A 12,647-nucleotide genomic window follows, 5' to 3' on the forward strand; every position below is an offset into this window, starting at 1 on the left:
TATCAGTATTCTGAACCAGAGTGGTACATTTGTTACCTGCCATTTGCAGCATCATACAGAATGAGTTCACTTGCTCTAAAACTCCTGTGCTCCTCCTATTCATCACTCCCCTCCCCCTAACATTGAAAACCTGGTGACCCCTGGCAACCACTCATCTGTTTACTGTTCCTATAGTTCTCCTTTTCCAGAATGTCATATAGCTGAAATCACAGAGTATGTAGCCTTTCCAGATCATCTTCTTCCACTTAGCAACAGGGAAGACACTGGTCTGAAAAGGTTACATACTCTATGATTCAGGTTTCTTCGTGGCTTGATAGCTCATTTCTTTTTAGCGTTAAGATTAAATTGTCTGGATGTACCACAGTTCATTTATCTACTCACCTATTAAGGACATCTTGGCTACTGGTTTTTTTTATTGTGATATTTGGTTTATTGGGGTTCTCTGGAGTTAAATTTACAATATCTCCTAAGTATGCCTGTAGTTTTATTTCATAGGCCAATATTACCAATCAATGAATATTTAAATAAGATGGAGGTAAATAAGATGGAAAGTTTATCCAAGAAGAAGATGAATGTATTTTGAAGAAGGAATCATTCACAATTATTATGGATACAAAAGGACACGTTTCCATTTAACCAGTAACAGGTGTAAAGCGATAATAGCTCTTGAAATTATTGCACATGTTGTGATCAGCTAAGATATTAAGTGAAAACATGAGGAAGCAATAATGCATTTAAGGTAGTGATATATTATTATGGTTTAGAAATCATATCAGCAGATTATTAACATAGGATTACTAAAAAATACCTGTTAGAGATAATGTAATAATTTTTGAGAAAGATTCAAAAGACGTAAGAGTTCATCTAAAAGCTTTGGAAATACGTATCTAAATAAAATGAAATAGATTTTTTTTTAACAGCACCATTATTTATAATTGCCACATCTTGGCTACTTTTGAGTTTTGGCAGCTACGAATAGAGCTGCTAAAAACGTCCTTGTGCAAGTTTTCGTGTGGACTTAAGTTTTCAACTCATTTAGGTAAACACGGAGGAGTGTGATTGCTGGCTCGAATCGTAAGAATATGTTTAGTTTGTGGGAAACTACCAAACTGTCTTCCAGAGTGGTTGTACTAATTTGCATTCCCACCAGCAGTAAATGAGAGTTCCTGGTGTTCCACATGCTTGTCAGCTTTTGGTGTTGTCAGTGTTCTGAATTTTGGCTGTTCTGGTAGGTGTGGACTGGTATCTTGTTTTAATTTGCATCATTTCCCTGATGATATGATATGGAGCATGCTTATTTGCCATTTCTGTTTTTTTCTTTGGTGAGGTATCTGTTTAGGTCTTTTGCCCAGTTTTTTATTTGGGTTGTTTTCTTTTTTTTCTTTTTGTTTTGGTTTTTCCTTTGAGGAGGGGGAGGTAGTTTGGCTTACTTTGGTTTACTGGTTTATTTATTTATTTCATGGAGGGACTGGGGATTGAACCCGGGACCTTGTGCACGCTAAGCACACACTCTACCACTGAGCTATCCCCTCCCTGCTTGGGTTGCTTTCTTCTTGTTGAGTTTGACCTAAATAGAAAGGCAGATGGAGGCAATCTCAGAAATACGAGTTTACTCAAGAACAGCAGAGGAACTGCAGTTCAGAACAAGCAAATTGTAGCAGCCCACCAGTGAGAGCGTCGAGGGTTTGGGGCAGGTTGTATTTATGGACAGGAAATGTAAGAAGGGAGAGTGCAGTTAGAGTCAGTTAAAATAAAAAACAAATAGAGACCAGCCTTGAAAGCTTCCTGAGCAGACAAAACTAGTCCAGTCACATAAACAAAGCTCAGTTCAGCCCACTTTATGAGACCAACTCGACCTGGGTCATCTCCCGTTCATAAAACTTTCCAAGGTTGATATGAGACATCTCCTGATCAATCCCCCATCTGAGAAAATGTCAGCATTGTCAGTTTTCTGTAAATCAGGCATTTAAGGGAAATCACGTTCTTAGTCTTTAAGTTTTGTCTTTCTGAGGGCACATGTGAGGTTCTCCTTTATATCCACCAGTTCTATTTTAGATTGAAATTCTTTCACAAGTTTTAAGAGTTCTTTGTATGTGTGAGATAGCAGTCCTTTATCAGATATGTATTTTGCAAATATTTTCTCCTAGTTTTTGTTTGTCTTCTCATTTTCTATATGTCTTTCACAGAGTAGAAGTTTTTAACTTTAATCAAGTCCAGCTAGCCAAGTATTTCTCTCATGGATCATGCCAGAGTCACTTAGGTTTTCTCCTATGTTATCTTCTAGGAGTTTTATGTTTTGTGTTTTATATTAAGTCTGTGGATGCATTTTGAGTTAATTTTTGTGAAAGGTATAATGTCTGGGTCTACATCAGGTTTTTTGCATATGAATGTCCAGTTGTTACAGCACATTTGTTGAAACGACTTTCTTCCATTGTATTACTTTTGCTCCTTTGTCAAAGATCAGTTGATTACATTTATGGAGGTCTATTTCTGGGCTCTCTATTATGTTCTTTTGGTTTATTTCACCAATATTGTCTTGATTACTGCAGATTTATTATATGTCTTGCAGTTGGGTATTATCAGTCCTCCAAGTTTTTTCTTCTTCAGTTTTGTGTTGGCTAGTCTGGTTCTTTTGCTACTCCATAAACTTTAGAAATCAGTTTGTCAGTATCCACAGAATAACTTATTTGGATTTTGATGGGAATTACATTAAATCTGTAGATCAGGTTGGAAAGAACTGACCTTTTGACAATATTGAGTCTTTCTATCCATGAACATGGAATAATTCTGCACTTATTTAACTTTTTTCATTTTGTTCATCTGAGTTTTGTAGTTTTCCTCATACAGATCTTGTATTTTGTTAGATTTATGCTTACATATTTCTTTTTGGGGGGGAGTGTGCTGATGTAACTTGCATTGTGTTGTTAGTTTCAAATTCATTGCTGGTATATAGGAAAGTGATTGACTTCAGTAAGTTCACTTTGTATCCTGCAGCCTTGCTGTAATTGTTCATTAGTTTCAGCTGTGTTTTTGTTAGTTCTTTAGGACTTTTTATATATACAGTCATGTTATCTGTGAACAAAGACAGTCAGATTTCTTCATTCCCAATCAAAATTATATCTTTTCTTGTTTTACCGTATTAGCTAGGACTTCCAATACAATTTTGAAAAGGAGTGGTGAGAGGGCACGTTCTTGCCTTGTACCTAATCTTAAGTGGAAAACTTCTAGTTTTTCACCATTAGGTATGATGTTGTTAGCTGTAGGTTTTTGTAGATGTTTATCAAGTTGAGAAAGTACCCCTGTGTTTCTCATTTGCTCAGTTTTATCATGAGTAGATATTGGATTTTGTGAATGCTTTTCTGTGTCTATTGATAGGTTCATGTGATTTTTCTTCTTTAACCCGTTGAATTAATGGATCATGTGAATTGTTTTTCAAATGTTGAATCAATTTTCATACTTGAGATAAATTCCACTGGGAAGGTAGTGTATTTTGGTATGTTGTTGGATTTGATTTGCTGAATATTTTGTTGAGGATTCTTGCATCTGTTTGTGGGAGACATTGGTCTGTGGTTTTCTTCCCTTGTAATGCTTTTGTCTAGTTTTCATATTAGGGTGATGATGGCCTCCTAGAGCGAGTTTAGGAAGTATTTCCTCTGATTCTGTCTCCTGGAAGAGATTACAGAGAACTGATGTAATTTCGATTTCAGATGTTTTGTAGAATTCAGTGAACCTTTCTGGGCTGCATTTGTTTTTTAAATCATGTAAGAAATTAAAAAAACCCACACAATTTCGTGTTACAAACAAAAAATATAATAATACTGTCTTTTATATTTCCCCATGTAACTATCTCTTCTGGAGATCTTCATTTCTTCATACAGTTTTGTGACACTGTCTAGTATTCTTTCATTTCAACCTGTTGGGACTCCTTTTACCATTTCTTGTAGGTTGGGCCTACTGGTAATGAACTCCTCAGCTTTTGTTTATTTAGGAATGTCTTAATTTTTCCCTCATTTTGGAAGGACAGTTTGTGAAGTAGAGAGTTTTTGGTTGACAGTTTTATTCTTTTAACACTTTAAATATGTATTCCATTGTCTTCTGCCTTCCAGGGTTTCTGCTAAGAAATCAACTGGTAATCTTACTAAAGGTTCTTTGTGTGTGGATGAGTCACGTCTCTCTTGCTACTTCCCAGATTCTCTTTGTCTTTTGATAATTTGACTGTAATGTGTCTCAGTGTGGGTTGTGAGTTTGTCCTACTTGGAGTTATAGTTTCTTGAATTTGTAGCTTTACGTCTTGTGCCAAATTTGAGAAATTTTTGGACATTATTTCTTCAAGTAATCTCTCTGCCCTTTCTCTCTCCCTCCTTGGGGTGCTGCCTTGCTGTGTAGGTTGGTTCAGTTGATGGTAATGCATAGGTCCCTTATTCTCTATTCACTTCCTTTTTTTCATTTCTTCCTGCTCCTCAGACTGAATAAAAATTTCTTATCTCCAGGTTTCCTGGTCCTTCTTCCTGCTGCCCCAGTCTTGTTTAACCTCTGTAGCAAATTTTTCATTTCAGTTGTTGCACATTTCAGCCCCAAAATTTGTTTCGTTCCTTTTTGTAATTTCTGTCTCTTTATTGATATTCTTGTTTTGCTCATACGTTGTTTTCCTGATTTTTTAGTGCTTCATGTTTTTATCTCCTTGAGATTTAAGACAGTTGTTTTTAAGTCTTTGTTTAGTAATTTTGTGATCTGCATTTCCTCAGGGATGGATTCTTTTAATTTATTTTGTTCATTTGAATGGCTGTACTTTCCTGGTTGTTTGTATGATTTGTTTATTTTTTTGTTGAAAACTGAACATTTGAATGTTATGATGTAGTAACTCTGGGACTCAAAATCTCCCGTTTTTCCAGAGTTTGTTGTTTTGTTGATTGTTGAATGCTGTAGTAGTCAAGTTGTCTATGTCTTTTCCCAGCTATGTTTGCAGAGGCTGTATTCCTTGCTGTATATAGTGACTGAAGTCTCTGTTCCTTAGCTTGGTTCCAGCTAGTGTTTTGACAGAGATTACCTCGAACTCCAGGTGCTAAAACAGACAAATAAGAAAACACCTCTCCTGGTCTTTGCAAACTGACTCTGAACCGGGGCTCTCCTTCAGCATTTAGCCAGACTTAAAGTGAGTTTAGGGATCAACCCAACGTTAACGCCTAGGGCCTTCTCACGTCTTTTGTAATGTTACGTTTTCATTTCCATTCATCTCAGGGTATTTTCTAACTTCTCCCTCTCAGGTCTTTTCAGAGCATGTGTCTGGCTCTAGCCATACCTGTGTCTTCCTGAAGTCCCTTGTGTGCCCGAGTACTCTGGAATGCCCTAGTTCCCCTGCCTCCATCCCCCACCCCCTCCAAGAAAACCCCTCTCTTCCTGGTGGTTTCCTCCCAGGCCTCAGGTGATCTCAGCTGTAACCTTTTGCCCCAGATGCCTGTAGGTTGCTCTTTTGCCTTACAGTGTTTTTGAGCAGTGCCTGCCCCTTTTCTGGCCTAGGTGATTTCTGAATTAGGTGAAGAGACCTTTGATCTCGCATCCATCTTTCAGTTAGCCCCTAGACAAGTTAGAACAGACCAACATGGTGATTTCTGACTGAGGTCTTCTTTGCTTTCTCTAGAGCCAGGGAGAGTGTGGGGCAAGTGTAATTCAAAATGCCACAAAGCTTTCCTTCAGTTTTTAAGGTTCCTTTTTCTTGATCCAGCTTTTACTTGGGTGTAAACTTGTGCCTGTTCCAGAGTTTTGATAGAGTTGGTTCTGACAGTTTCTGCTTGCTTTTTGATGTTTCTGTTTGAGGACAGAAGCATGGTGCTGCCTATTCCACCATTCTGTTATTTTGAGAAAGTGTTTAAAGTTAGAAATTTACACACACTGAAAATGCATTTTGTTCCTACAGTAAATTCTCAACTGTTCACGTATCTCTTTAGTTCCTCCTCTTAGCAGCGTCTGCCCCTGGCGTGGACTTCACATGATTTCCTGTGTCTGCTCAAAGATGTTTCTTGTCCCATGACCACATCTGCAGGTTCTGGCGCCCTGCAGTTCTGGTGTGCTTTCACGAGCTCACTTTTTAAGAAACCGCTTGGCTCCTTCTGGAAACTTGATCTGCAGATACCTAGAATGTCTGTCCCAGGGTCACCCCAGCCTTGGCTGGAGTCTGACTACTCGGTTCCATGGTGGGTCCTTGGCGTCCCTCTTTCTTGGCTCATTAATTCTTTGTGATGTTTATGATGTGTCCAAAAGGCAGCTGCAGAGGTTCACAGAGGAGGCCTCTGGTCTGGTTCTCATTTCTTCCTTGAGGGAAGTAACCAGGGCCCAGCGGGCACTCTGGGTGCCGGGTGCTCCGACACGACTGGGGCCAGGGCCCAAGATGATGAGGCGGAGTCCTGGGACCTGGGCCCACTCTTGGCAGCTTGGGGCCGCAGGTTTCCCATTTCTGACTATGTTCATTTCCTCAGTGATTGTGTCCTGTATTGGTTGCACTGCTTGTGTTTTTCTTCCTGTTAATTTTCACTCTTGCCTCTTTGTATATTTTGAGCTTTCTCCCTTTAGGATTGTCTTCATCCTGATACTCATCACTCACATTTGTTATTTCAGGTCATTAACATAGATTTGAATAGACAAGGAGGAGAGGAGATTTAAAACATTTTTCTTGAGTTGTAATTTACACACAATAAAATCACAGCTTCTACGTGCTCATTGGGATGGCTTCCGGCAACTTGACAATTGTATACAGCTCTGTGAGCACCATCTAAAACAAGGTATAAAACACTTCTGTTATTCCAGAAAATGCATTTGGCAAGAGGGAGGTTTTGCCTGTTATTATTTTTTGAGTTTATCTTTTTATTTTTGATTTCTAGGGTTCTTTATATGTTCTAGATGTGAGTCCTTTGTCAGTTATAGGTATTTTAAATATTTTTTTTCTGGTCTGTGGCTTGTTTATTTAATGGTGTCTTTTGACTCACATTATTTTAAAAAATTAGTAAAGTTCCATTTATCAGTGTTTTTACTTCTGATTAAAACTTTGTGTGTCCAGGAAATCTTTGCCTACTACAGGGTTTCAAGGATAATTCTGTATTTCTTTTAGGAGCTTTGTAGTTCTGGGTTAAGATCTGTGATCCATTTTGGGTTAATTTCTGTGTGTAGATTATAGATTGAAACTGGAGTCTACTTTCTTTTTTTCCATACAAATATTTAATTGTTCCATCATCATTTATTATAAAGACTTGCTTCCCACAATGAACTGTTTTGGTGCCTGGTCTAAAATCAGTTGCGTGGGTCTGTTTCTTCACAGTTTGTCCTGTTTTGTTGTTGTTTCTGCCTGCCTTTGTAACTCTCCCATATCGTCTTGGTTACTGTAACTTTATAGTTCTTGGTGGTTCTCAACCAGGGGCAGTTTCACCATCCGGGGAGCATTTGGGAATGCTGGAGACGTTTTTTGGCTGTCATGGTGGGGGTGGGGGGAGGGCGTGCTGCTGCCTCTGGTGGGTAGAGGCCCGGGATGCAGCCGTGCACCCTACGTGCAGAAGTCAATTCCCCGCAACAAAGAATTATCCTGTCCGAAATGTTGGCAGTGCAAGACTGAGAAATCACGCTTTTGTGAGTCTTCAAATCGGCTAGTGCAAGTCTTCTGATTTTGCTCCCCTTTTTTTTTAAATATTGTTTTGACTATTCTGTCTCCTTTGTATTACCATATGAATTTTAGAATCTGTGTATCAGTTTCTACAAAAGAATTCCCTATGGTTTTGATAGAAATTGCTTGAAAATACAGATCTGTCCAGTATGCTAGCTATTAAACTTTAAATCTAAAATAATTAAAATAGTGTAAGTAATTAAAATTAAATCCAATTAGAAACTTAGTCCCTTATTAGTCATATTCCAAGTGCTCAGTCCCCACATGTGGCTCCCATGTCGAATAGCACAGCCAGAGAACATTTTCATCAGTCATAGAAGGTTCTTTCAGACAGCACTGGTGTAGATCAGTTTGGGGATTGATTTATTCTGATCCATGAGTATATCATTTTGTTTTTTTTTTTAGTAGATACTCTTTATCAGATAACAGAAGTTCTCTCATGCTTCCAGTTTTTCATTATGAATATTGGGTTTTTCTCAGATGTTTTTATTTTTTAAGGTGACCATATGATTTTTCTCCTTTATTTAATAACTTCGTTGCTTTTTGCATGTTAAGCCCTGAATTCTTGGGTTAAACTGCACTTGGTCGGGGTGCGTCAGCGTTTTTATATACTGCTGGATTTGATTCGGTGATAGCTTGGGACTTCTGGCATCTATGTCCGTGAGAGATTTTGGTCTGCATTCTTCTCTCATCTCAGTTTGGGATCAGGCAAACTCCGGAAACTGTTCCAGGAGGGGAATTTACTAGTAAGTGAGCTCTTGTAATTGCCACTTTGTAGATACAATCTCCTTTAACCCTTACAACTGCGGTAGGAGGTGGTAACGTCCCTCCTTGTCAAGTGAGGACTGTCAGGCTCAGAAAGGTGACTTCCCAGCTCACAGCTGTGAGCGGTGGAGCCAGAGTCTGATTTAAAGCTGCCGGGACTCTCTAAGACCAGCCCCTGAATGATACCTCCCACTGCTGTCTCCAGGGACGAGGCCCGCTGTGTGTCAGGTGGGAGCAGCCCGTCTGTTTACAAGGCAGAGACTGGCTCCCTGCTCTGGGCTCTGCTTCCAGCAGGAGACCCCGTGCCCTCAGGGCTGAGGCCACTCCTGGGCCGTCTGGCCAGTGCCAGGTGGGCTCTCCTGTCTCCCCTGTTTCTCCTGGAGTGTGGCCCCTTTACCGCTCTCTGATGAGGAAACTTTGATGCCTCTGAAACAAGCTCTGCATGGCTGCTGAGGGCACGTTCCTGGTGTGGGTGGGACTGGCAATTGACTGGAAGCTCAGCCTGGACGATCTTTGTCTTTCTAGGATGCTTGGACATTAATTCATCTGTGAAAGGGGCTCGTTTTGTCCGGTTCTGCGATGCGTTCAATATTCCCCTCATCACTTTTGTTGATGTCCCTGGCTTTCTGCCTGGTAAGTTATTGACAGAGGGGCCTGGAGAGGTGGTTTTGCCTGATGAGGGACCCACTTTATTTGGAGATCTTGCAAAGTTCCCTGAGGATTTGTGCCTTCTCTGTATTTCTGGGTGTCCGGAAGACGGGGTTGTGCGAGGGGTGGCCCTCTCCGGGCCCTCTGGGGAGGGGGGAGGCCTCACAGCTGAGAGTGGCAGACGGACCTCATGAGGACCTCTGTGGGTGTCTGGTAACTCTTCCTCACGCCCCAGGCACGGCGCAGGAGTACGGGGGCATCATCCGGCACGGCGCCAAGCTTCTCTACGCCTTTGCTGAGGCGACTGTGCCCAAAGTCACAGTCATCACCAGGAAGGTGAGGCGCTCCCGCAGGCGGCTGCCAGCCCACACTCCCAGCAGCAGGGCCAGGAGTTGCAGCCGGGCTGCAAGGAGGAGTACACCTCGCTCGCCCTTACAAAGTGTCTCCAGGACAGAATCACAGCCCTGCAGACACACCTGCGGGAATCATCTCTGGGAACTGAGCGCAACGGTGGGGAAAAGCCGGGAGGGACAGTGAACACTAACTGTGCCAGGCCTGTGGGCTGTGCCCCGTGTTGTCTGCCCCGGCTGCCTGGCCTCACGGACATTGGCCCAGGAGCCAGGGAGGGCTGTTCTTGCTCTTTGTCCTCATTTCAGTGGCTTCTTGGGGACTTAAAGTGACGTGGTCTGGTTGACTCAGGCTCTGACGTTCAGCATCTGTTGTAGGCCTATGGTGGAGCCTATGATGTCATGAGCTCCAAGCATCTTTGTGGTGACATCAACTACGCCTGGCCCACAGCAGAGATCGCAGTCATGGGAGCAAAGGTGAGGCCCTCTTGCTCTCCCTTCTCCTGGGTTTTTCCCGTAGGAGCTCCAAGCACAGCTGGGAAGTGTTGGAGGGTGGCCAGGGCCTCTGGGGTGACCAGGACTCCAAGGGTCTAGACCTCGGCAAGGCCCCTCTGGGCCTCCTTCCCTCTTCATACCCAGGTGGGAGGAGCCAGGAGTGGGTTTGAGATGTCAGTAAAGGGGAGAGGGCTGGGTCATCTCCCAGGCAGGGCCCCAGAGCCGCTGCTTTTAGCCCATAGAGGCCGAAATGTAGTCCTGCCTGACCCTGGTGACTCTGGGCAGGGCGCTTCCTGTTGCGGCCTGCTCCCCACTCCTTTCCTGCTTTGAAATAGCTGTTGGGGTTGAACCAGGTAACTCCAGATGCCTGCCTCCCCAGGCTGACGTTTAGGGGTTCTGACACAAAGGCTTATCTTTCAGTCTCCATTTTTCTACCTTTGCAGTTCAGTCTGCCCACATTTGGCCACTGAATTGTGTCCTTTGGGCTCAGGATAGTGAAAAAGGGAAACAGCATTTTCCTTCCCTGGATGAAGGGACCATGGATTAACAGTGGGAAATAGGCCGCACATCTTGGGCTCAGGAAAGGATAAGTGCAGTTGGAGAGAGCAGGACAGAACCTGGGCTGCCTGTCCCTGCGGCCACCGCTGAGCATCCATCACAGCCTCCGGGGTGCGGGGGTTGGGCCCTGGCGGTGTCCACCTGGAGCTGGCGCGTCGCTCTCTCCAGTGCACTTTGATTTACCAGGATGGGAAGCACACCCAGTGAGGATAAGCGGAGGGAGGCCTGCCCAGGGTGTCGCCCCCGGGTCGCTCACTACGTCCCCTGCCGGCAGGGCGCCGTGGAGATCATCTTCAAAGGGCACGAGGACGTGGAGGCCGCTCGGGCGGAGTACATCGAGAAGTTCGCCAACCCCTTTCCTGCAGCTGTGAGAGGTCGGGCCCGTGGCGGGGAGGGCAGCTTCGCTCAGTAGCTGGGTCATTTGCTTCTTATTTTACTCCAGGAAGTGTGCCTGTGCCCTTCCAGTTGCATCTGGAAACTAGGGAGGGTTGGCTGATCCCTGGGCAGCCGTCGCTTGGGGGCATCGGGCCTGTGCGGGCTGCTTTGTAACCAGGATTAGAACAACAGGGCCGAAGTGGCTTAAGTTCCTAGTGTTGTTCCAGTCACCCAGTACTGTGAAAAATCAACCCAGAACAAAGCGGCTGAAACACCCCACTTCCCCCTCTTTTTTTTTTTTTTTCCCTTTTCCTCATAGTTCTGAGGGTCAGTGGTTGGGTCTGGGCTGAGCTGGGTGGTGGTTCTGCTGGTCCTGCCTGGGGTCCGTCAGGCAACAAGCAGCCTGACTGGGGTGGAGAGTGTAGGATGGCCTTGCTCACCTGGTTGGCGCTGGCTGTCAGCTAGACTGTGTCCGCAGGGTTTCTTCCTCTCAGGGAGGCTAGTCCACGCTGCTTTATGGGGTGTCCCGAGGACGGCAAGAGGGCGAGAGGGGAGGCTGCAAGGCGGCTTGAGACCTAGGTTTGGAAGCTGTAGTGTTACTCTTGCCACATTCCGTTGGCCAAAGCAAGGCCAGGTGAAGAAACACAGTCCGCTGCTTGGTGGGAGGAGTGGCAGAGTAACATTGCAAGAGGGGCTTCCGTACGGGATGGGAGGAATTGTGGTGATGTTTTAAAAAGAAAAGCGCATTTTCTTTGTTTTCTATTGAATTCATCTTGGTAGGGAGGGGGTCGGATTTTCCTTTTCTTGCCAAGTGTTCCTAGGCCAGAAGTTTGGGACCTGCCAGAGGAACAGGGGGCTCCTGGGATCAGTCCTTCTCCTATCCAGCTGGGCCCGGCTCACACTGCTTGCCCAGGCTGAGCACAGGACTTCGGGCTGAAGCACCTGGGGATGCGGATGATCTGCTGCCTTTTCTGTGCTTCACCAGGGTTTGTGGATGACATCATCCAGCCTTCCACCACACGCGCCCGGATCTGCTGTGACCTGGATGTCTTGGCCAGCAAGAAGGTGCAACGCCCTTGGAGGAAACATGCAAATATTCCATTGTAAATGAATCAGGGAAAAATTAACCGGGAGCTAGTCACTGCCTGGCCATTCGCACCCATCCCTGCCTTTTTGCAATCATGATATCTGGGAACCTAAATACCAGTAAAACTTGGAATGGCTAAGTTTATTAAATTCTGGGAAGATTTCATTTGCGCCTTACTGTAAAATTATTTGGTTTATTAAAAATCTTAACTGGTATTTTTTGAGAATAATTTCTTTGTGGTAGAAATCTGAAAAATCAAAACTGTAAAGTAAATACCACATATCGTCATCTAGAGCTGACCCCTATTTGACATCTCTGTGTATTATTTTCCTTTCTTTCCCCAGTTGATTTTTTTCTCTAAAGGTAAAATGAGCTTTTAGAGCAAAGTACCTATCTGCTTAGGCTTCAGTTTTCTTACTTTAAAATGGTATAGTATTTAAATACTGTGCCTTGTCCTTGAATTCCTCCAGGAATTGTTGAGGATTAAAGGAGAAATTTGGTGTTGCGTGTCTCTGCCCGCACAGATGCTCAGGGGAAGGCATAGGGCCCTGTACCAACTTCTTTCCAGAAATGTGTTCTCACATTTTAAAATGTTTATCTTGGAAAATTTTAAACTTTCAAAAATGTTGCAGGAGTTGTATGCCTTCACCTAGACTCTCCAGTTCTTAACAGTTTCTACATTTCATCTCTTACATAAATATATCATTATTATTTATACTGACCC

The 12,647-nt window shown here is 43.5% G+C and overlaps 1 protein-coding gene across 1 annotated transcript in view; it reads left to right on the forward strand.

Moving 5' to 3' along the window:
• The window catches only part of PCCB (propionyl-CoA carboxylase subunit beta), a 53,331-nt gene extending 41,193 nt beyond the window's left edge, over positions 1-12,138 (forward strand). Inside the window, exons 11-15 of the mRNA XM_006216043.4 lie at positions 8,939-9,046; positions 9,297-9,397; positions 9,787-9,885; positions 10,736-10,835; positions 11,822-12,138. Coding sequence (XP_006216105.1) covers positions 8,939-9,046; positions 9,297-9,397; positions 9,787-9,885; positions 10,736-10,835; positions 11,822-11,943 — 530 coding nt within the window. The 3' untranslated portion in view covers positions 11,944-12,138. The remainder of the gene's footprint in view (positions 1-8,938; positions 9,047-9,296; positions 9,398-9,786; positions 9,886-10,735; positions 10,836-11,821) is intronic.
• Positions 12,139-12,647: the final 509 nt, after the last annotated feature.

The sequence above is a fragment of the Vicugna pacos genome, chromosome 1 (assembly GCF_048564905.1).
Source record: "Vicugna pacos chromosome 1, VicPac4, whole genome shotgun sequence".
In the NCBI taxonomy this organism is placed as follows: domain Eukaryota; kingdom Metazoa; phylum Chordata; class Mammalia; order Artiodactyla; family Camelidae; genus Vicugna; species Vicugna pacos.